This window comes from Columba livia, chromosome 17 (genome assembly GCF_036013475.1).
Source record: "Columba livia isolate bColLiv1 breed racing homer chromosome 17, bColLiv1.pat.W.v2, whole genome shotgun sequence".
In the NCBI taxonomy this organism is placed as follows: Eukaryota; Metazoa; Chordata; class Aves; order Columbiformes; family Columbidae; genus Columba; species Columba livia.
Genome location: NC_088618.1, coordinates 3,732,032 through 3,752,353, shown reverse-complemented (window position 1 = coordinate 3,752,353; position 20,322 = coordinate 3,732,032). Strand labels below are relative to the sequence as shown.

At 41.2% G+C, this 20,322-nt stretch overlaps 3 protein-coding genes across 4 annotated transcripts; 2 read left to right on the top strand and 1 right to left on the bottom strand.

The window, feature by feature from the left end:
- Positions 1-203: 203 nt before the first annotated feature.
- Positions 204-4,166, bottom strand: EIF2B1 (eukaryotic translation initiation factor 2B subunit alpha). 2 transcript variants are annotated; one of them, XM_065033409.1, is made up of 9 exons: positions 3,986-4,107; positions 3,813-3,914; positions 3,597-3,733; positions 3,404-3,520; positions 2,823-2,935; positions 1,907-1,975; positions 1,369-1,444; positions 1,053-1,178; positions 204-645 (listed from the first exon to the last, which is right to left on the bottom strand). In XM_065033409.1, exons 1-9 carry the CDS (start codon positions 3,996-3,998, stop codon positions 490-492), a joined length of 909 nt encoding a protein of 302 aa, XP_064889481.1. In that variant the 5' UTR covers positions 3,999-4,107; the 3' UTR covers positions 204-489. The 2 variants fall into 2 exon arrangements, with proteins under 2 accessions (XP_064889481.1, XP_064889483.1); XM_065033411.1 differs by lacking the exon at positions 3,597-3,733 and having other exon boundaries at positions 1,369-1,500; positions 1,907-1,973; positions 2,820-2,935; positions 3,986-4,166.
- Positions 4,035-10,065, top strand: GTF2H3 (general transcription factor IIH subunit 3). The gene is made up of 13 exons (XM_065033408.1): positions 4,035-4,115; positions 4,375-4,454; positions 5,331-5,437; positions 6,015-6,178; positions 6,639-6,701; positions 6,946-6,975; positions 7,405-7,433; positions 7,519-7,593; positions 8,093-8,146; positions 8,371-8,439; positions 8,567-8,702; positions 8,785-8,821; positions 8,906-10,065. Exons 1-13 carry the CDS (start codon positions 4,046-4,048, stop codon positions 8,973-8,975), a joined length of 984 nt encoding a protein of 327 aa, XP_064889480.1. The 5' UTR covers positions 4,035-4,045; the 3' UTR covers positions 8,976-10,065.
- Positions 10,066-10,199: 134 nt separating this feature from the next.
- TCTN2 (tectonic family member 2) lies at positions 10,200-20,023 on the top strand. The gene is made up of 18 exons (XM_065033407.1): positions 10,200-10,357; positions 11,087-11,200; positions 11,490-11,563; positions 12,127-12,322; positions 12,578-12,678; positions 12,929-13,125; positions 13,351-13,474; positions 14,032-14,167; positions 14,792-14,857; positions 15,616-15,744; positions 16,003-16,080; positions 16,407-16,487; positions 16,789-16,900; positions 17,217-17,320; positions 17,639-17,795; positions 18,437-18,562; positions 18,912-19,000; positions 19,768-20,023. Exons 1-18 carry the CDS (start codon positions 10,207-10,209, stop codon positions 19,881-19,883), a joined length of 2,151 nt encoding a protein of 716 aa, XP_064889479.1. The 5' UTR covers positions 10,200-10,206; the 3' UTR covers positions 19,884-20,023.
- The last annotated feature ends 299 nt before the right edge of the window (positions 20,024-20,322 follow it).

Genomic DNA, 20,322 nt, shown 5'->3' with positions numbered 1-20,322 from the left:
ATGTGGAGAACAGAATTGATCTAATTTCTTCATAAAGAGACCTGGTGTCCATAAAGACGTACAAACGAGCCTGTGGTTAAGAACAAAAGCTCTCGCGTGGCGTGGCGGGAGCTGCAGACTCTCATTACCAGCCTCGGCCGTGGTTTCACTTTGTTCTTCTCAGGTACGTACCCCACATCAGTAAGTAACAGCACACTTCAGGATGAGTTTCATACAGCATAAGGTATTTTATTTTACAATATAAAAATGCTCCACCCATCTTTAAAATAATTTATTTTAGGTCTTTAGAAGCTGTAGTCATTTGAGGATTTTTTTTTAACAGTGGTCCATCCATATGTAACATTTTGCTTTAAAAACTCAAGAAGAGTGATAATTACGTTAACCCCTATAATGTTGTCTTACCATGTCCATATAACTTGTATCATCTTGCAAGTTGTTACAACTGTGATAGTCGCTGAAGATGATACATCCTGTAGGCTGAGTCCTGTGTTACAGATAGAGTTTAATAAGTTCATCACTGACAGCTGATGGAGTTAATACACCCAGGTCTGTAAAAAGCAACGTAATTAGCGATGGTGATGTGTAGTCGATCCAGGGATGCTCCTCCGTTAGATTCTGACTTGTTTTCAGAGTGTCTGCTTTGTACTAGAAGGAAAGGGAGACCATTAGTTATTACACAACTGCAAGTGAAAACGGCTTTTGGGCAAGAGCAGCGCTACAGTCCAGAGCAGAAAAAGGTCAATGACTTTAAAGTGAGGCTCATCTCAGCTGTTTTATCAAGTACAACCTTGTAGTTGGGAAGCGTGTTGATTTAACTGCTTCTTGCCCTCAGCTGCTCCTGTGCCCCAAAAGAGCTTTAGAAATGATGTGTTTGTGTTATGACAAATTATGGCTGTTCCACGTGTGACTGTAACATGGAGCAAATCTCTATTACGTAAAGTAAATGATGGTAGAAAGACCCAGATAAATGAAGACATGCTTAGATGAAAATTGTTCATAGATACCTAAGTGTGCATCTTAGCTGGCTAAGAAATAATTTGAATTTCTCTTACCTTAAACTTATCTGGGACGTCCTGCTGATTTAGAGGGAAAAGTCTTACAAACTTGAAACTTTCTGCTACCACATAAAATGGCTTATTCTGAGCTTTGGCACACACGGCGATTTGATTAGTGCCAATCTGTGGAGACAGATGGAAAACAACATGCAGGCTCAGTGCTAGCGTGACAGAATATTGCTCAGTTTCCAGCAATAAACTGGATAATGTCCAAATAGAAAAGATTTTTCAGAAAGCCTTGAATTAGTCATAGAAACCAAACTTTAAAGGTTCAGAGTTCACAGAATGATGTAATAAACTCACTACCTATTACCTTGTTAATAATGCCTCCGCTTTCAACTACGCCTTCAGCACCAACTAACACCAGGTCCACTTTCTCCATAATGTAGCTGTTCAAAGGGGGAAAAAAATCCAAGTCTTGCTGGGTAATGTAACAAGTGACGTACTGAACAGAACAGAAATCAGTCATTCAAACAGTCTGCCACTTTTCTAAACTAGTTTCAGCAAATAGCTTAAGAAACCCCCAAATGACATCATGTATGCAATTTAGAAAAAAAAATAGCCTTTTTGTGTGGCACCTCAGGTTTTTATTTCTTTATTTAATGAATGACATATATTCCCAAGTTCTACGCTTAGGTCTGACTCCCTTTTTCATTCTAATGTGCAAACACCAAATACTTGTTCTGTAGCAGGCGTGTTCTCCTAATCGGGCACCAAAAGGTGTAACTTGTTCAGCCTGTTTGACCACTATGACAAACTAGGTTAATAAACTGTCGTGTGAACAAGCTTCTAGGGAAACTTACAGTCAAAATGAAAGCGTGGTGATGTTAAGATGTAATGATCAGACTTACCCAACTGCAGCATCCAGAATCACAGTCACAGGAATGTTCAGCTTCCTCAAGGCCTTTGCCATTTTTTGCCTATTAAAAAAAAATTTGAAGCTTAAATGTTTTTTCTTTAAGGTGAGTGCTAGAAATGTATTATCAGAAAGACTGAAACCCATAACTGCCCATGTTCCCTTGCTTGTAGCTTTTGTTTATTCTGTATGCTCTAATAGAAGAGAAGTTATTGTGCAGAAATGGAAACAAACGGGTTACAACAAACCCAATAAAAGTCAAGTCAGTTTGTTTTAGCTGCCAGGAATTACAGCTACACAAAGATAAGCCAGTGAACTATTATTAAGGTGACAGATGACCTAAATTGTCTGAGCTTTTTCATCACCAGGGTGTAAGAAACAAGTAATAAAGCACAGGGTGCATTGCCAGAAGTTATTTTAGTGAAGTATGTCCTTCACTTTACTGGTCATCCTTGATACTAGTGAAAAACTTAACATGTATTATCCCATATGTAGGATTTAGTGCTTCCCCTGCACAACAGTGTTTGCTCAGAAGAGGGAAAGCTTGCTCTCTTGCCATCAGTAACATGTTTTATTTGGCATCTTCAGACATTGTTAGCTAAATGGTTTACTTTGCTATGTTTAAGATAATACTGATTATCAGTTTTCTCCCAAGGGAAACAGAGGTTGCCTGGCACTGGTTGAAACTTTGTAAACCTTTGAGGAAAACCTACTTATTACTGTTAATAGAAGTTACTTGCCAGTACTGTTGTTTGTTTGTTTTATTTTCATTTGTCCAGAATAATGTGATATTATTAGTGAGGATTACCATTTAAAATGTTGCAAACAAGCCTAGCATGGTATGACAGATTTGATGCTAGCTGTACCTTACCCTGTTAACCGAGACAAAACACAAATGAATGAGTACTTGCCCTGCTTGATCTGGCTGTGATTCAGTAACATAAACACTGAATCGCTTCTTTGACTCCACAGCTGCTTGTAACACTCTGAGCACCACTCTTGAGTAGGCATGTGTCAATATTCGCTGTCAGAAAAATAATAGCCAGGCATTACTCTTTTGCTGAGCTCTGGGAAACCTTTACTTAATTGCGAATGATGTCACGGCTTCTACTTCACGCAGCTGCCCATCAGTGTTAAATAACCTAATGTCACTCGTGTTCTAGAAGTCATAGATCAGCAAACCACGCTGTGCGCTGCTGCCGAGGGGTGATGATCTAGTAGTTTAAATGGTAACTCGAAGCCGTGACTCCTCAGTACCCCTTAGAAGTAAATCACAGGTTAAAGTTGGATTGCACAGAAACTGAAGTAGGGAGAGGGGAAAATCTTAACAAAATAAAGCGCTAGGTGATATTATATCCATGCACTCGCAGAAGCCACCATCAGAAAACACTGCTGTGAGTTTTAATGAGCTTCCCTCTCCTCCCCTTGTGCTTTTCCCTTGCAGGAGGAGCAGAGCAGCAGGACAAGAGCGCCCCGGCCCCGGCCAACTTACAGCCCCGTCTCTGATGAAAGGATGACACAGCCTGGCGATTTTGTTCCTCGAGGCGGAGACTTTGGTCAGGAAGATCTCCCCGCGCTCGATCATGATTTCTTTGCACTTGGAGTAGTCCTGCAAGACACCGAGATCTCCGCTGTGAGGCGGGAGGTTCCCGCGGCGGGTACCGCTCCGGGCACGGCGCCCTCACCGAGTACTCGAGGGACGTGAGGCTGATGAAGCGCAGGAAGAGCTCCCCGCCGGAGGACACGGCCACCGACGAGTCCACCCGCGACAGCGTGTCGATGGCGGCCCGCAGGCTGCTCCTCAGCCCCTGGATGGTCTCTCCTGCGGGGAGAGGCGGAGGAGCCCGGTCAGGGGAGACCCGGGGGACCCCGCCCGGGGCTGAGGGGGGACCCGGACCCACCTCGGTCCTGCTTGAGGAAGCCCAGCAGCGCGCGGATGGCGGCCACGGCCGAGGCCACATCGGGGTCGTTCCTCAGCTGTGCCCTGAAGGTCTCGATCAGGTCTGTAAGGGAACGGGGGGCGCGTCAGGCCCGGCCCGGCGCTGCCCCTCCCGCCCGGCCCCGCTCCCGTTACCGTCCGTGCTCATGGCCGCTCCGCTCCCCGCCCCGGCTGGACGTGACGCGACCCGTGTGGATGACGCCACGGTGGCGTCATCTCCAGGTGCCGGCAGCCGCTGCCGCCGCGACCGCCGCGATGAGTGCGGGTGAGGCGGCGGGACCCGGGAGCGGGGCGGCGGGGGCGGCTGCCGGGGCCTGGCGTGGCTCAGCCGCTGGGCTGGCCGGGCTCCGTGTGGCGTATGGCCCCGGTGCCTCCGGAACGCAACTCCGCCAGGCCCGCGCGGAGCCCGCGCTGCTCCGTGGTGCCCGGTTCCCCGTGTTCCCGCCGCGGCTGCGGCTCCTCTGAGCTCCCCGGGGACCCTGAGGCGAGCTCGGGGTGACGCTGCCGCCTTGTCGCTTTTTCAGATGATGAGCTGAGCCTGCTGGTCGTGGTCATTGACACCAACCCGATCTGGTGGGGGAAGAAGGCGCTGGGAGAAGCTGAGGTACATCTGTGGGGTTGCTGCTGCTGCTGGTGATTTCCGAGGGAAATAATTTCTTTAATAAATATCTTAGTGAGTAGGGAACAAATGAGATTAGTCTTCCAAGCTATGTCCAAAATATTGTCTACTAAAACAGAGATAACAGATATTGGAATACACTTTTGAAAATAGCAACCCAGTGTTGTGTATTTTTCAAAGTTTTTTTCTAAATCATAGAATCATTTTGGTTGGGAAAGACCTTATAGATCATCAGGTCCAACCATTAACCCAACACTGTCAAGTTTACCTCTAACCCACGTCCCTGATGTCCCACGAACCTCATGTCCGTCTGTCCAGCCCTCCAGGGATGGTGACTCCAGCACTGCCCTGGGCAGCCTGTTCCAATGCCCCACAGCCCTTTGGGGAAGAAATTGTTCCACAGATCCAACCTCAACCTCCCCTGGCGCAACTTGAGGCCGATTCCTCTGCTCCTGGCGCTTGTTCCTGGGGAGCAGAGCCCGACCCCCCTGGCTCCAAGCTCCTTTCAGGCAGTTCAGAGATCAGAAGGTCTCCCCTCAGCTCCTGTTCTCCAGCTGAACCCCCAGGTCCCTCAGCCGCTCCATCACACTTGTGCTCCAGCCCCTCACCAGCTCCGTTCCCTTCTCTTAACTCGCTCCAGCACCTCAAAGTCCTTGTCATGAGGGGCCCAAAACAGAACCCAGTGTTCAAGGTTTGGCCTCCTTGGTGCCCAATACAGGGGGACAATCACTTCCCCTTAGGAAGAACTTTCAGCATCTTAAAACTGAAGTTCTTTAACTGCAGTTACCTGAGAAACTTATACATTTCTTAACTGTAAATGTTACCGTGCTGTGTCTACTTCTTATTTTCTTTTCCCAACAGTTCACCCTATCAAAATGCATCGATGCCGTGATGGTACTGGGAAATTCGCACTTACTTATGAATCGTAACAACAAGCTGGCTGTTATAGCCAGTCACACACAAGAAAGGTGGAGTTGCTTCTTATCAGTGTAAAAGTTTAAAGTGTACCTTCCTGTACCTGTCTTCTAATTTTGTTGTTGAAGTATATAATTGATACCAGATTTAAAGTGCATTAGATATCGTTGTCTTAAGAACAGCAATTAGCTAAAACTGTGTGGGAAAGAAGTAATGTGACTTATACAAATAAATGAAAAGGCTTATAAGATAAAAAGGAGGTTTAAACAGAGTTTTACTTAAAAATATATGGAGAGAGAGGATGGGAGAGATGTGACAAGTAGGACGATGCAAGTGACAAAAGTGTCCTGTTTGGGGGATATTTATATCCAGATATTAGTGAGTCAGGGTTTACTGCTAAGTGCAAGTGTGGTGCCTATTTGCCAATTCTCTTAAAACACATCTTGAAAGCGGGGAGGTGAATGTGGATTTTGCTCCGTTTTGGGTTTGAAGATTGCCTGCTTTTCTGTGTCTAAAGTATTAAAATTATTTGAAATTATACTTCAGAGTATTGGTGTCTACAGCTGATTAGTTTATGGTATTTTTTAGAGACAAAACACAAACACTTTTGAAAACTTTTCTCTGTTTCAGCCGTTTCTTGTACCCTGGGAAGCGCTGGGCCGTTGCTGATCTCTTTGGAGATGGTGGGAGTTCCATGGAATCTAATTGCTCTGGCAGCAGGGATGGAAAATACGAATTGTTAACAGCTATAAATGATGCAATTGCAGAAGAGATTAAAGATCTCATGACAAAAAGTAAGGAAAATAAAATTCTATGCTTAATATACAGAATTGCAAAACACTTTTATGTCAAGGAGTTGTAAGAATGTCCTTTATTTTGATTGTGTGAATTTTAATATGTGTAAAGTAGATAAGTTTATTACACAGGGTGTAATTGAAATCACTGTATCTCTGCAACCACAAACTGTCCGTGAATGAAACTCTTACCACTGGAAAGGGCAGGGCATAGAGTTTCAAATTCTTAATGCTTAATAACTCGTTAAACCGTTTGTAAATTTTTGTATAATTGCAACATGTTGTGCAATACACTGCTTTGAAATTGGGTCCATCTTTTTGAAACACCCTGTACCTGACATTTCAGGCCTCTGCATTAATACTGTTTGCCAAAGATCAAACTTGTAGCATTTGCTATTGTCAGTTTTAGGAACTGGTTTTATATATAAAAGTAACTTCTCCAACTTTTCTTGTGTTGCAGCTGAAATGAAGGGCCAGCAAACGGAAACTCAGTTAGCAGGATCACTTGCTAAAGCTCTTTGTTGTATCCTTCTGATCGTAGAGTCTTCAAAGCCTTTATGTATTTTTAAGACTGTTTCTTATAATATTAATTATGCTTCAATATAGGTTTTACTATTCCTGTTCTATAATAATACTCAAAACTGAAATGTTTGCCTAATAACTGTGAGTCACTGAAATGTGTGTTGGCTGAGGTGGTGAATACGTGGTATGGATGCTGGTGTTATTTCCAAGAATAGATGTAGATTCCTTAATGTCAGCTGACACAGATATCAACAGGATGAGCAAAGAGGTCAAAGGTAACGCCTCTTCTCCTGTTTTAGATACTTAACATAAATATTTGAACCAGAATAACAGATAAAAGTGCATATGACCATACAGTCAAATAGGCATTGACACATCCCCATTTCCAAAACTGGCTCTAATAGGTATGGGTTTATCCCCATCATTTGAAGTTGGTTGGTTTAAACTGGGTCTGGGTGATGACTTGATCGTTAGTCCGTGCTTGTATTCTGATTTTCTATTGAATGCAAATGAAACAAGTAAAGCTGAAACTGGAATCTGTACAACATTGGGAGGCTGACAGGAACTTCTGGAAAGTCACCTGATGCACAAATCCTCCTCCAGAGGGCTCTGACAGTACTTGAATTTCTTACTCAGTTTTGGTCTTCCTTTTCCAGAGGTAGATGCAACGTACTAATACATTCCCTTTTCTTTTCAATACTTAGCCAATCAAGAAATAAAATCAAGGATTTTGGTAAGAACTTCTGCTGTCAGTTTTCTTTCAGTCCTGCAATCCAGTGATATTATATAAGCTAACAAGTTTGAATTGCTTTCTCTAGGTCATAAAAGCTGCAGAAGACAGTGCATTGCAATATATGAATTTCATGAATGTGATCTTTGCAGCACAGAAACAGGTGAAGCTGGCATTTCATTGTTATATATATATATTATCTTTTATTAATGTGCAAAGATAATAAAACTGTTCATTTCTCTTATTATGATCTAGTTAAAGGCTCCTTGAAATGAAGCCTGTCATGGCCAGGGGAAAAAGCGGTAACCAAGTTTAAAAAATAAACCAGAACAATCCATATCGTAGTTTACTAGACTAATGAAAGGTTACTGTGGAAGTACCGATAGTAGCCTTTTGTCCCTCCTTACAGCTAACGTCTATGAGGTACATTTGATGGTATTTCTTTTTCTACCATGTGTTAGAAGGGACATACTGGAGGCTGGATTTGTGTTCTGATAAAGTCAAAGATCTTCCCTAAGGCTGTCATGGTCCTTCTGCTGTAGAAGCTTGTGCATTTGCATGTGGAGTGTATTTATAGCGGAAACAGATCATGACAATAACACGGAGGTTACATTAGCCCTAGCTGAATTTGTTTTTTGTGCATGTCATCTTTATTCTTGCAGAGTGTTTTGATTGATGCCTGTGTCTTGGAGTCTGACTCGGGTCTTCTGCAACAGGTACAGACATCCTATTATTTGCGTTTATCCTAATTCATACATTCTTCATGCTATATGGTTTGACGTGTTCTTAAGCTCTCTCCGTTGTTTCAAGAGTGGGTGTGGAAATCTGTTCAGTGAATCTGACAGTTCCAACATGCAGTCCTTGAGCAGTATGTGGATATTTTAAATACCCTGTTAATCTCATAAATCATAACAATCTGATCCTGCTCTCCACTTTCCAGGCTTGTGACATTACGGGTGGTATATATTTGAAGGTGCTCCACATGCCGTCCCTTCTGCAGTATTTGTTGGTAAGTCATTTAAAAACCACTTCGGTGTTCTTCCTGTGTCAGATGCAAAATCTTAGTGACTTTGTTGACAAGGCAATACAGCAGGACCATTCCAATTTGCAAAATATGTTTTTCTCTGCTCTTGCAGTGGGTATTTCTCCCTGATCAAGAGCAAAGATCACAGCTTGTCCTCCCACCTCCCATTCATGTTGACTACAGAGCCGCATGCTTCTGTCATCGAAATCTTATTGAAATTGGTTACGTGTGCTCAGTGTGCTTGTCAAGTAAGTTTATAAATACTTAAGAGTCTGATTCCTTACGTTCAAATGAAGCGTTTTACTGAAAGCAAATTCTTTTATTTTCCAGTATTCTGCAACTTCAGTCCTATTTGTAGCACATGCGAGTGAGTGTTTCTTTTTCTTGTCTTAGGGGTGGGTGTGGAGATGTGTTCCGTGGATCTGACAGTTCCTTTTTTATGTTGTTTCAGGACTGCTTTCAAAATATCATTGCCGCCTGTTATGAAAGCTAAGAAGAAGAAATTAAAGTTAGCTGTGTAACAACATTATGTAAATACATCATTGCCTCTTCCAGTAATTCCATGAGATGGAATATACGTAAGAAATTGATGGCACTATTTACTGGATATGAAAGAACTGTGTGCAGTGTTACTACTTGTTTCTTAAGGGATAGATATTTAAATCGTGTGTTTTCTACGCAGCCTTTTAAGTAACAAATCACTGTATTACCATGTAACCTGTACTGTTTTAAATATTCTGAGGGGAACCAGAAGTTTACAGACAGACAGACAGACCCTGTGAAGTAGAAGTTATTCTAGCCAATGTGGGTTTCACACCTCCAAAGTATTTTCAAAGACAAGAAAGCTCTGATTCTTTTTTGTATAAAGGTAAGAACAGCAATTTCTGGTGTGTAGGATCAGAATCTTAACACTCTTTTATTCAGGGATTGAACTTCTTGCCAGCTTTTGCTAGCAAGTTTTGGGCTGGGACAGCATCAATTTCAAAATAAATGAGCAAGATTTGCAAGATGTCTTAGAACCCTTTTTTTAAGATGCTAATTCCCCTGTGTATTCCTTTGACCGTACTGTCTTTGTGGTATTTCTTTCTCAGTTGGATCTCTGTTCATTTGTGAACAAAAAGCCACCCCTTTGTTTAAAATAGCTTCAATAAATGTAGTCTAGTTAATGCTGGTTAGTCTTTCAGGTTGTATTTTAAAACTGGAAAACAAAAAATTAATTGTATGTAATATGACAGCAGGCACACTGTTTTTTACTCTGGTTTTACGTGTGGCGTTTGACAAGTAAGAAGGAAGAGTTTGGTGTGGTTTGTGTCAGAAATGAGGGTGTGCTGTGTACTCAGGTACATGTCTTTGGTTTAGACAAACAAACAACAAATCTGCTTTCAAAAGGTAGCTGTATCATTTGCTGTCTTACCCTGTTGCAAGTAAGTGATGTCTCCTCAAAGTAAAGTGGACAGCAATTGCTTCCTACGTAGAAAAATATCTATTTTTTTTTCCTCAATGTGTATACAGGAATTCTATGTCATTTCTTGATACTCTATTTTCTTTGAAGGCTGTATTTATAATTTCCTTTGTATAAAAATTTTGTAATAAAACCTCTTCTTTTTCAAACGTGGTTAAATATTGCTACAGTAATAACGGATATTTTTAAGGGCGAGCCGCAGTTTTACTGTATGGAAGTGCGGCTGGTGGGGACGCGGCCTGTGTGCAGCGAGGCGGCGCCGGCAGCGCTTCCCGCCCTCTCCCGTTGCCATGGTGACCTGTTGCCATAACACGGCGCTGCCGCCGCAAGATGGCGGCCGGGCGGGAACCGCCGCCTCCTTAGGCGCCATGGCGGCCGCGTTCCTCCGGGCGCTGCTGCTGCTGGCGGCACCCTCCTCCGGGCAGCCGGCCTGGGACCCCGGTGGGTGCAGAGCGTCAGGGGCCGCGGTGAACGGCGGCCTCCTGGGGGAGGCTGCTGAGGGAAGGGTGGCCGGGGGTGAGGGGAAGAGGGGGTCGGTTTGCGGCGGGACCTTCCCTGACTGACTAATGGTGGGGCTTGCCCGGGTGGGCGTGAGGGGAGGCCATGGAGACCCCGAGGGGTCCCCAGGGACTAGGAGGTCGTGGGCAAAGGTGGAGCTGCTTATTTTGAACCTTTAGACCTTGGTAGAGTCTGTGAAGGAAACTCGAGTGAAGCTCCTAATGGGAGCCCTGAACTTGAAACTATGTCCAAATGCTGAGGACACTGTCTGTGATTACGGGATCACAGGTTGTGGATCATCCTGATGCCCTTTGTGGCTGCAAGAAACTAAAGTGTGAGAGCTGAAGTCAGCAAGAAATGCTAAATATGTTGTTGCCTGGCCTGGTGGTATCTGCATAGCCCACTAAGTGCTGCAGACTCCTGCCTTAGTTCCCGTGTTTACTGGAAATCTTAACAAATGTAAATTTGAAATACAGAAAGCTATGGTGAACACACTGCTCTGGCATTTTGTGAGAATGTAAATATTGACCTGTATAATGAGATATTGTTGAGCTATTTATGATAATTTAAAGTATAGGAAGATAAGAATCTAGCCCAAGTGCAAGACCTAAATATGTCTTACGGATGTTACCTTTTTCATTGTGTGTTAAGACTTGTTTCTTTTTCTTCTAGTCTTTCAGCCTTCATTTATCCATATGTCAGGGCCCAGAGTCAATTCATTTTTTCACGGAAATTCTTCAGGAGTTAATTTTTCTATAATTTTAAGTTCTGTAGATGAAGAGACAGGTAAGAACAATCCCTCCCTCCTTCCCCCCCAATAGCATGTAAATAAATATGTTTGAATTCTGAATATTTTTTTTCTGCCACTAAAATTACTGCAGAAACAGTAGTGCATTTCAATTAGTGCTTTAATTGTTACTGAAATAGGAGTTCCAAAAGATTTCTGCTGAGTCCTTGTCAGCTGGGCCTGAGGGGATGCCTGCTTAAAGGCACCAGAGGAGTTTATATGTACCTGATTTCCTGGTCTTTTTCTCAGTGACAGTGGAATACTTTTTAAATTTTTATTTTGATATAGGAAGTTTGCAACTTGCAAATTGCAGTGGAAGTGCAAGAGCTGATGGCTGGAATTTGAATGTGACACCTGGTGTGGTATGTAAAATACCGATTCTTCAGAATGGGAGGGACTGAACTGTCATATAGTAAGGGCTAATGAAATGCTAGTAAGATGTTAATGTAAGATGTTAATAGAAATAAAAAAGTAGTGGTTTTACACAGCACAAACTCTGGAACATCACTATTTATTAGACTTGCCCTCAGTGTTATGTTATACATAATTCCTTGGGGGTTTTATCAGCTCTGCAGTCATTCCTGTTTCCAACTGAAGGCAGCTGTAAAAACTGAAATTCACTTTTCAGTATTTGGTCTTTTCTTTCGAATTTGCATGTGATTTCTGAGGTAACTTAACCTGTGTGAGTGCCTTAAAAAATTCTGTGTGCAGTTCACATCCTCACTGCATTTCTCTGTTGCAGACCCTTTGTCATTCCACGCTCAACACACGTCTGATTTTATACAGGATGAATGTCGTTGCATTTTAGCTCTGAGAAAGCACAGTGGGACTCAGACTTCTCTTTCAGAAGCTGATGAGTCGTATAAATAAGAGCAAATTAAAATGAGCCGTCAAAGCTGTCAAACTTTATTTTGCATTTTTTCAGAACATTTCCAAGGTGACTGTAAGCTCGACTCAAAACCTGCAGTTGTGTTTGCCCAACGCCACTGACTGCTGCGCGGCACCTCTCTGCGTGCTGGAAACGCTTCAGGTTTTAGCCTGTCGTGATTCAGTGGTGTTGGCGCATCTCCTGATTCAAGCTGAAATATATGCCAACTCTTCCTTTACAGGAAATGTGTCGGGTAAGTGTTCAGATATGCTAAAGAAGAAATGGCATTTTGGCTGGTTTTTTCCTCTCTATATAAAAACAAAACAAAACCAACCAACCAACAAATTGGGACTTGGGCAGCAATAAGAGATACTGAAAAATCATGAATGGCATTTAACAAATGTTTTGTACACAGTCAGAATAAACTGCAATGCGCATGGTCTATTTATTTGGATTCCAGTCCATTTAATATGATTTTATCTTCTTTTTTTTTTAAATTCTTTTACAGAAAATGCAACTGTCATCCCAAACCAGGTGTTTCAGCCCTTGGGCTCTTGTCCTTGTGACTTGACAGCTGGAACGTGTGATGTTCGCTGTTGCTGTGATCAGGTACTTGTTTCATCTTAAAATTTGATGAAGTGTTTTCAAAATGTGTAGCCTCTTTCTGTTGTCTGGAGGGAGAGGTACTGAATGCTTCAGACTCGATGGGGCTAAAGGGCTTGTTTGGATTTTCCAGTGTTTCTAATAGTAAATATGACCTTTCTCTACAAAATAGGTGTGATTTACCTGTCAGTATGGCTGTGGTGCCTGTGCTATTGCAATTACTGTGCTAAAAAGTGACTGTTCTTTTCCCTTTCAGGAATGTACACCAGACTTGAAGCAGTTATTCAATGGATCATGTTTCACCGGGGTGTTTGGTGGGGATGTAAACCCACCTTTCGATCAGCTGTGCTCTTCTCAGTCAATGGAATATACCCCTGATTGGTTTCCCTTCCTCTGTGTACAGTCTTCTCTTAACAATACACCGTTTCTTGGCTACTTTTATCATGGCTCTACGTAAGTCTTAAGGAAGTTTATTTTCTCAACGCATACATTCAATGTGCTGACAAAAATATAACCTGTTTTTTATAATGAAAGTTATTTTGAAATTGGAATTTAGGGTGGGAACTTTAAACGGAGCAATGTCATTGGTACTATACGAGAACATGGGACATGAAAGCAAATGTATAATTGTGTAAGGCAGAGTGCAAAGAATTGTCTAACTTTTAAATTTATTTGCAGTTCTACACCCAGAGTTCCTCCATTTAAGATCCCTTTACAAACTTCTCCCGGGAAACTCTTCACTGGTTACAGACAAGGAGATCCAATTATGACAGAAGAAAATGAGTATTTTACCATTCCCCAGGTAATCACTTCATGTTGAGGAGCTCTTGGTTCTTCTTGGATTGTTTGATATTCTCCATATACCACACTCCTTGTGGCTTTGTAACCAGATTCTGCAACTTGCTATTGTGAGGTGGTGGAATATATTTTTCACCATCAAAAAAAAGGCACAAAATCATTATTAAAAGTAAACATTATCCTTCCAGGTTCCCCTGCATATCCCCCAAATGGTAATTAAATTATTTTAAGAAGTAAAAGCAAGCTTGGCATCCTGATCAATAGTTTATGGCTTATCCTATTTCTGTATTTTTTGGTTTGCCTGCTGTATTACTGAGCACTACAGTTGGTTTCCCCTTTGAATCTTAGCCATCTGGTTCTACTTTTTTCAAACTCCTTTTGCATTTAAGAGGGACTTATAGGTTATGATTATTGACAAGTTAGGATGACGCTGATCACTTGTTTGTCAAAGTGTCGTGTGGCTGTAGTACATACTTGCAGGATTTCACTAATAAATAGTCTTAAGATGAGAAGCAAGGGACTAGAAGAGGGTCCAGCGTATTTCTGTTGAACTACCTGCAGCAATCCCTGGCTGGTCAGTGCGTTGGAAACGCCCCTGTCGCGTATCTCCAGAACTTTGATGCCAAATGCCTTTCCGATCGAGTGTCTTACAAGGACGGGCTGCCCCACGACGTGAGGATAAACACGGGCACTGGAGGTACGCTGCGTAAACCCCGACGGGAACACCAGGTGTGATTCTCAGGGCTGCTGGAACAGAACAAACCTGAGGGCTGTTGACATAGTAGCTGTAACACAAGTAGGATCTTTGTTTTCTGGTGACTGTAGTTCAGCGTTTGGGGATGTTCTATACCTCTTTCTGATGTCCTTCTTGCAAGTGTCCCACTATTTCCCAGGATTTAGGAGATAAATAGAGGGATCAGCCTTTTGTTTCCCATTTATCTGACTTGCGGCTACACACCTCAGAACAGCATCTCTCCCACTTTGTATTTTCAGGTTGCTGCAGAGCCCTTTTTCTGTCAAGAGGGTGCAGTATCATCATTTTAGAATTACATTACAAGCATGACAAAAGCATATACTTTTGAAATGTCCTTCTGAAGTTTGAGATAATCTGATTAGCAACATGAATCTTATTTTACACTACGTAATTGTCTAATTTTGTTTGTCAATCTTATCTTTGTCAGACCCAGAGATAACTAACTATGCTCTCAAAACGCATAAACTGATTGGTTCTTTACCAATTTCATAACAACAAGGATTGCATCGTGGGTGTCTGTCTCTCTTATTAGTCAGAATTACTGCAGTTTTTGGTTTTTATTCTCAGACTTCATCCAACAAAATGTCATCTATAGGACTGTCACTGACACGGGCAAATTCATCACCGAAAGTGGTAGGTCTCTCATTTAACAAATATGTTTCTTAGATAACCTGGACTATATAAGAAATCGATTATTTTGATGCCTACCATGTTTACCTGCTGCAATTCTTAGGAGGGATCTTTTATGTTATCTAATGCTCAAAAGGTACACTGTTTTGCTTACTGGTTTAATTTACACCAACTTCATTTAAAGTTGGTCAAGAAATAAAGGTATAAAGAATGCTTTAAAAACATCTCCGTGATGAACTTGTTAGTGGGATGGGCAGACTGTAAGCAGATGTATCTGTCTGTCTTGTGGTTTTTTAAGGGCCTTTTTCAGCCAATAGAGCAGTTATTTGCTGTAGAACGGCGGTTCCCAGCCAGCAGGAGGGTAATGCAACACAAATGGAACTAATGGAATCCAAGCTAATGTGTTTTTCTGGGCAGCGGTGGCTCCCTGGGAGGGATGAGATCAATGCAGACAGAGTCCTGAGTCTAGAGAAGAGCGTCAGCTGGTGATGGAAGGTCCAGCGCTGGGTTCTTCAGGAGAGGTTTAGCTACAAAAGGGCCTGGATCCACCAGTGTTGAAGTATTGATAAGCCAGGGGCTTGTACTGTCGCACCGTCCTCTTAAGATGGGACTTAAACAGTAAAAGAAATTCTCAAAAAGATAAATGTTACCATTTCCAGAGTTTTGCTACAGTTCTTTAATGTGTTCTTTTTCAGCTACAGTAATGTAGCTTTCTAATTAGCAGTGCTTTTCATTATAGCTTTTTTCTTTTTCTTCCCCAGAAAGCCTTCCTACCGCTGAGCTTCTGTGTCAAAATGTAACTTTTGCAGAGCATTATACATTCATTTGGAAAGACAAGAACATCGAGCGAATAAATGTCACAGTCTTCCTCGGAAGTTTATGTGATGGAGGTATAAGGAAATTTCTTTTAAGATTATTTTATTTTATGTTTTAATTCAGCATGGAAATGCTGTGATGGAATCTCTTATTTCCTAATACTTCTTATAAACAATTTCCCCTGGAAAATTTGTGGGGCTGATTACCATCAATTTGTACTATTTTGAATCTTCTTTCACTAATGAAGGATGGAAGTTTGTGTCTTCCGTAGAACATGCTTTTTGCTGATTTACTTATTTCAAAGTAAAGTTAGTTTTTTTGTCTTTTACCAGAAATACTGACACAGAGATTCACGGCCAGATTTCTAAATTCAGAGGGTACTAATGCAGCAGAACCATTGGGAAATCCAGGTATTAATATTTTGGTTTGCCTCTTAAAAGTGAAAAGAAAGAAATCTGCACTGTACAGATTACCAGTGGTGATGTTTTATATCCCTTTTGTAATTCTTTATGTTGCTGGTCCCCACCATTCTGTCTTGCTGCGCTGCCAACTGGAATAGCAGTGATTGGGTTTCAGGCTTTTGTTGTATAGATATTGATTATTTAAAGTGAGTGTATTCCTGCTGTAATGGCAATGTCTGCTCGTTTACTTTGAGACTGGTGACATTTATTATTAAAACAATGCTAATGCTTATTGATTCTTATACAATGTTCACCGTTTTCCCTTCTATGTTTAGGTTATCAAGTTGGAAATCCAGTGAGAGCTGCAAATATAAATGCTTCTGAGACTTTTGGAAGCCTGAACATTTGGCAGCCAGGTACTGGCTTTTGAGGCTGCAACTTCAACTGCAGTAATGCTAAAATGTCTTTTTTTTTAAGGTATTTTAGTTAAGAATCTCTGCCAAATCTTGTATTTTTGCTTTTCTAGACTATACCCTAGTCTTTGTTCAAACTTCAATGAGTAAGCCCCCAGTGCTTTACTGGAAAATATACCTTGAGTGGGCTTGTATCTGTATTTGAATTATACCACTTGGTGTTTTGCATTCTAATGTTTGATATTTTTTCATAAAACTGAAAGTTGATAGAAGAAAGCTCGAGTAAGATGTTTTCATTTCGCAGCCGGCAGAGGTTTATGTACGTCAGCAACTTATACACCAGTTTTATTCGGATTGGATTCACTCTCTGGGTGCGTTCTAGAAGTTGCTATTAATGAAGATTGCAGGTTTTTAAGGTGAGCTATGTAGGTAGAATTGGCTTTCTCTGCATCTCCTTTTGTTGCTTATGACATGATTCTCTCCAAGTGCCTCCTATCAGGGAAATTATAATAACGGTTTCGCTCAGATCTCTCTGTATTTGAATGAGGATTGTGCTGGGGTGGAATGTTTGCCATTTCTTCCCTTCAACAGGTAACTCAATAGTTTGTTAGTTTTTGTTGAGTGATAATGTCTCTCAGAGGAAACCGACCTTATGACATAATAATATTGGGACCCAGAGCAGTAGACAGTACAGATTGACTTTTTGCATAATCTCACATTCTTATTTTGCAGAAGAAACGTAACAGAGAAATTGAATTCGTTAATACAAGCCACTCACGTCGGAAAGAGGGACAATTCAAATTACAGTGATTTAAATGACTGGGTGGAAATTATACGTAAGTGAGGTTTGTGCTGTTGTTTAGAGTCTAAATATGCCTAGACAATGAATAGAGCGTCTCAAAATAGAACCAAACTGTAATTTCAGATGCCTAAAGATACTGATCTGTATGTCTGGATCCGTCCATATATGTGTACACACACACATATAGCTCAGTATGTATACAGATACTGTTGATAAAGTGCTCCTTTTCTTTATGAGCGCTTTTTACTGTATTCCTGTGTTGGAAGCATTTCACCGGACTATGACAATAATCACGTAAAATGTTATCTTTTCCATAATATTTCAATTTAAATAACTCCGTTCTCTTCCATAGGTCTTGATCCATTTAATTCTGATACGAATGTGAGCACTCAAAACTTTAATGGCATTTGTCCAGATATTCCTGCAAATCTGAATATTCGCATCATCTTTGCTGATGTGGGTGCCATACAAGGGGTTCTCCAGCAAGAGATCCTCGCTGTGCAGATCAGGTAGACAGTTGTGTCTCTGGTGATCTGACAAATGAATGTTTCATTTTGCTTACCTAACATACCCAGGTTAAATTTTACAAACAAAAATGTTACTTTTATTTCTAATTTTTCATGCCTTTTCTATTTGCATGTGCAGCCCAAATTCCATTGATCACAACTACGTTTGCCTTTCTCCCTCTGAAATTAAAATATTAACAGAACTATGAATGGTTAGCAGTAGATAATCTTTCTACTCCACTGAAATGTGAAATAAAATCTATGATGCTGCCGGTAGTACACATACACAGGGCATCTGATCAGAAGAATGTTGTAATTTCTTGTCATGTGGTGGAAGAGACAACATTGTGTTGTGTTCTGGCCTCTTCTTGCGAGCTGTGGTGAATGCTTTTTCCTTTCCCAAAATAGGAAATTTTCACTTTGCAAACACTTTTTCCTAAATTAATCCAAACCAAATCCATGGCACTCTGATTTATTTTACCTCATTTCCAGGCTTTGCAAGTTCCCTTCCTGCACATGGTGTTGAAAATCCGGAGATCAGCAACCACCTCCTAAATACTGTGAATTTTCTCCTTTCATGGTTATGTTTAGGCTCTAAATTTCCATTTACAGCCCTCAAGCTATAATAATGTGTATTCTTACAGTTACTCAACTGTCATATGGCAATTCCAGTGTGGGCTTATCTGTGAAAACAGCATCAGCTTTCTTCCCATCACCGCTTCTGTTCAGTTTATCGAAGTGCCAGCTCAGCCGCCTGTTCCAATGACGAGGTAATTCTTAACAGCATTGATATTTGACGTTGAGTTAACCAGATGCAGCGTTGAGCAAAAGGTTGCTTGGGTTTGGTGGAGTGCGCACCAAGAAGGCCTGGTTCAAAGATTCATTAGCAGCTCTGATAGGGACACAGATTTTATTAAAGTGATCAATTTTATTTTAGGGACACTGATTTTATTAAAGAAAAAAGTCGTAGGAAAGTAACGGGAAATTTGTGGTTTAGTTGTTTTCTTATTTTTTTCCTGTAATCTGGACACCTTTTCACTCTTTTTTTTTTGTTCCATTTGTGCAGGTGTTCTGCTACCATAGTTAATTAACCTGTGTTTGTTTGTTTTCTTCCTTCAGATTTCAGATTAATTATACGGAATTTGACTGCAATCGAAACGATGTGTGCTGGCCACAACTTTTTTATCCATTGACACGGTTTTACACAGGTAAAAATAATACTAAGCAGCGTGGAATGCTGTGAACTGGCCTTATTGCTTTGAAATGTAATGACACATGTGGAGTTTAGTCTGAAAGAATGCTTTGTAGGAGGGAATTAAAATTTCTCTGTTAGAAAGCATGGTCCAAAAATGCATTAATTTTTTCATTGACAATGCATTAATTTCTTACTTAGACTAGTGGAAAACAATGCCGAGTGTACTTTGTGGCTAAGATTGACATTTTGTGTTTGACAGAGACAGGTTCTTTCTTCACTCCTCTGCAGAGTTTGGAGGGAGAAGAGTTAAATCACTTGATGATACTGTTCTGTTTCCATTTTCCAGTGTTATTGTAGTATTTTCAGTGCCCTTGAAGGGTGGCGGGAGACTTTGTTTCTCATTTTGCCTGTATGTTTTTTTCGGTCAGCCCATGTGAGTTCCAGTAAAAATCTGCCAGATTCGTAAAACAGTTAATTTTAAAATTTCCTCTGTGTAAAAGTGTGGTGGATGTTTGGTGGGAGACTCTGGTGGAATTTCAGGGTGCCCCTTGGGCTCTGTTCCCAGAGCTGCATGGACAGGGGCGACTGCCCGTCTTTGTTATCTGCAGAGCTTTGGGACTGAAGTGATACGAAGTATGGAGCTTCATAAGTACGAAGCACCGTAGCCCTTGCTTTCTGCTCCATTATTTGGTTCAGGCTTTGCATATACTTTAATCTATATATTTTGGGTTGTTGTCTAAACTAAAATTTAGCTCTTATGTGTTTATTTTTTTCTTTCAGGAGAACCATATTCCCGGAGTCTCGCTAAGGGCCTGGCATTGGCATTTCTTGTTTTACTTGCAGCACTTATGAGCAACCCTTGGTTTTCTAAAATATGGAATAGTTCCTTGCTTTAAAATTGTAAAGAGAAACACTTTTGTTACTATAGTAAGTATTTTTGGGTAAAATTTATGAATAAATATTCTTGAATTTTGTATCCATTTTATATAAATATTTAAAGATACATAAAATGAATACTCTTACGATATACGGAAAATGGTTGTGTTATTATTTTTTAGTAACAATTACTTTTAAGTGGTGCATTTGAGCAGGAAGAGTGGGGAGTTGACTCCAGGAGGGTGAGCTGTTCTGTACTCCCGATGGACCCAGGTCCTGCCCAGCCTCTTCTCTCCCGCTGCACCACAGTTCTTTTCCATGCCAAACGTTTTTGGAGCAGGGGACACATTATTCCCTCTTCTCCAGATATTTCCATGCAATTCTCCTTTCCAGTTAATGCTTTGTCTTGGCAACTTGCAGGGTACGGAGAAAACATTTACTACCGATTTTCTTGAGTTA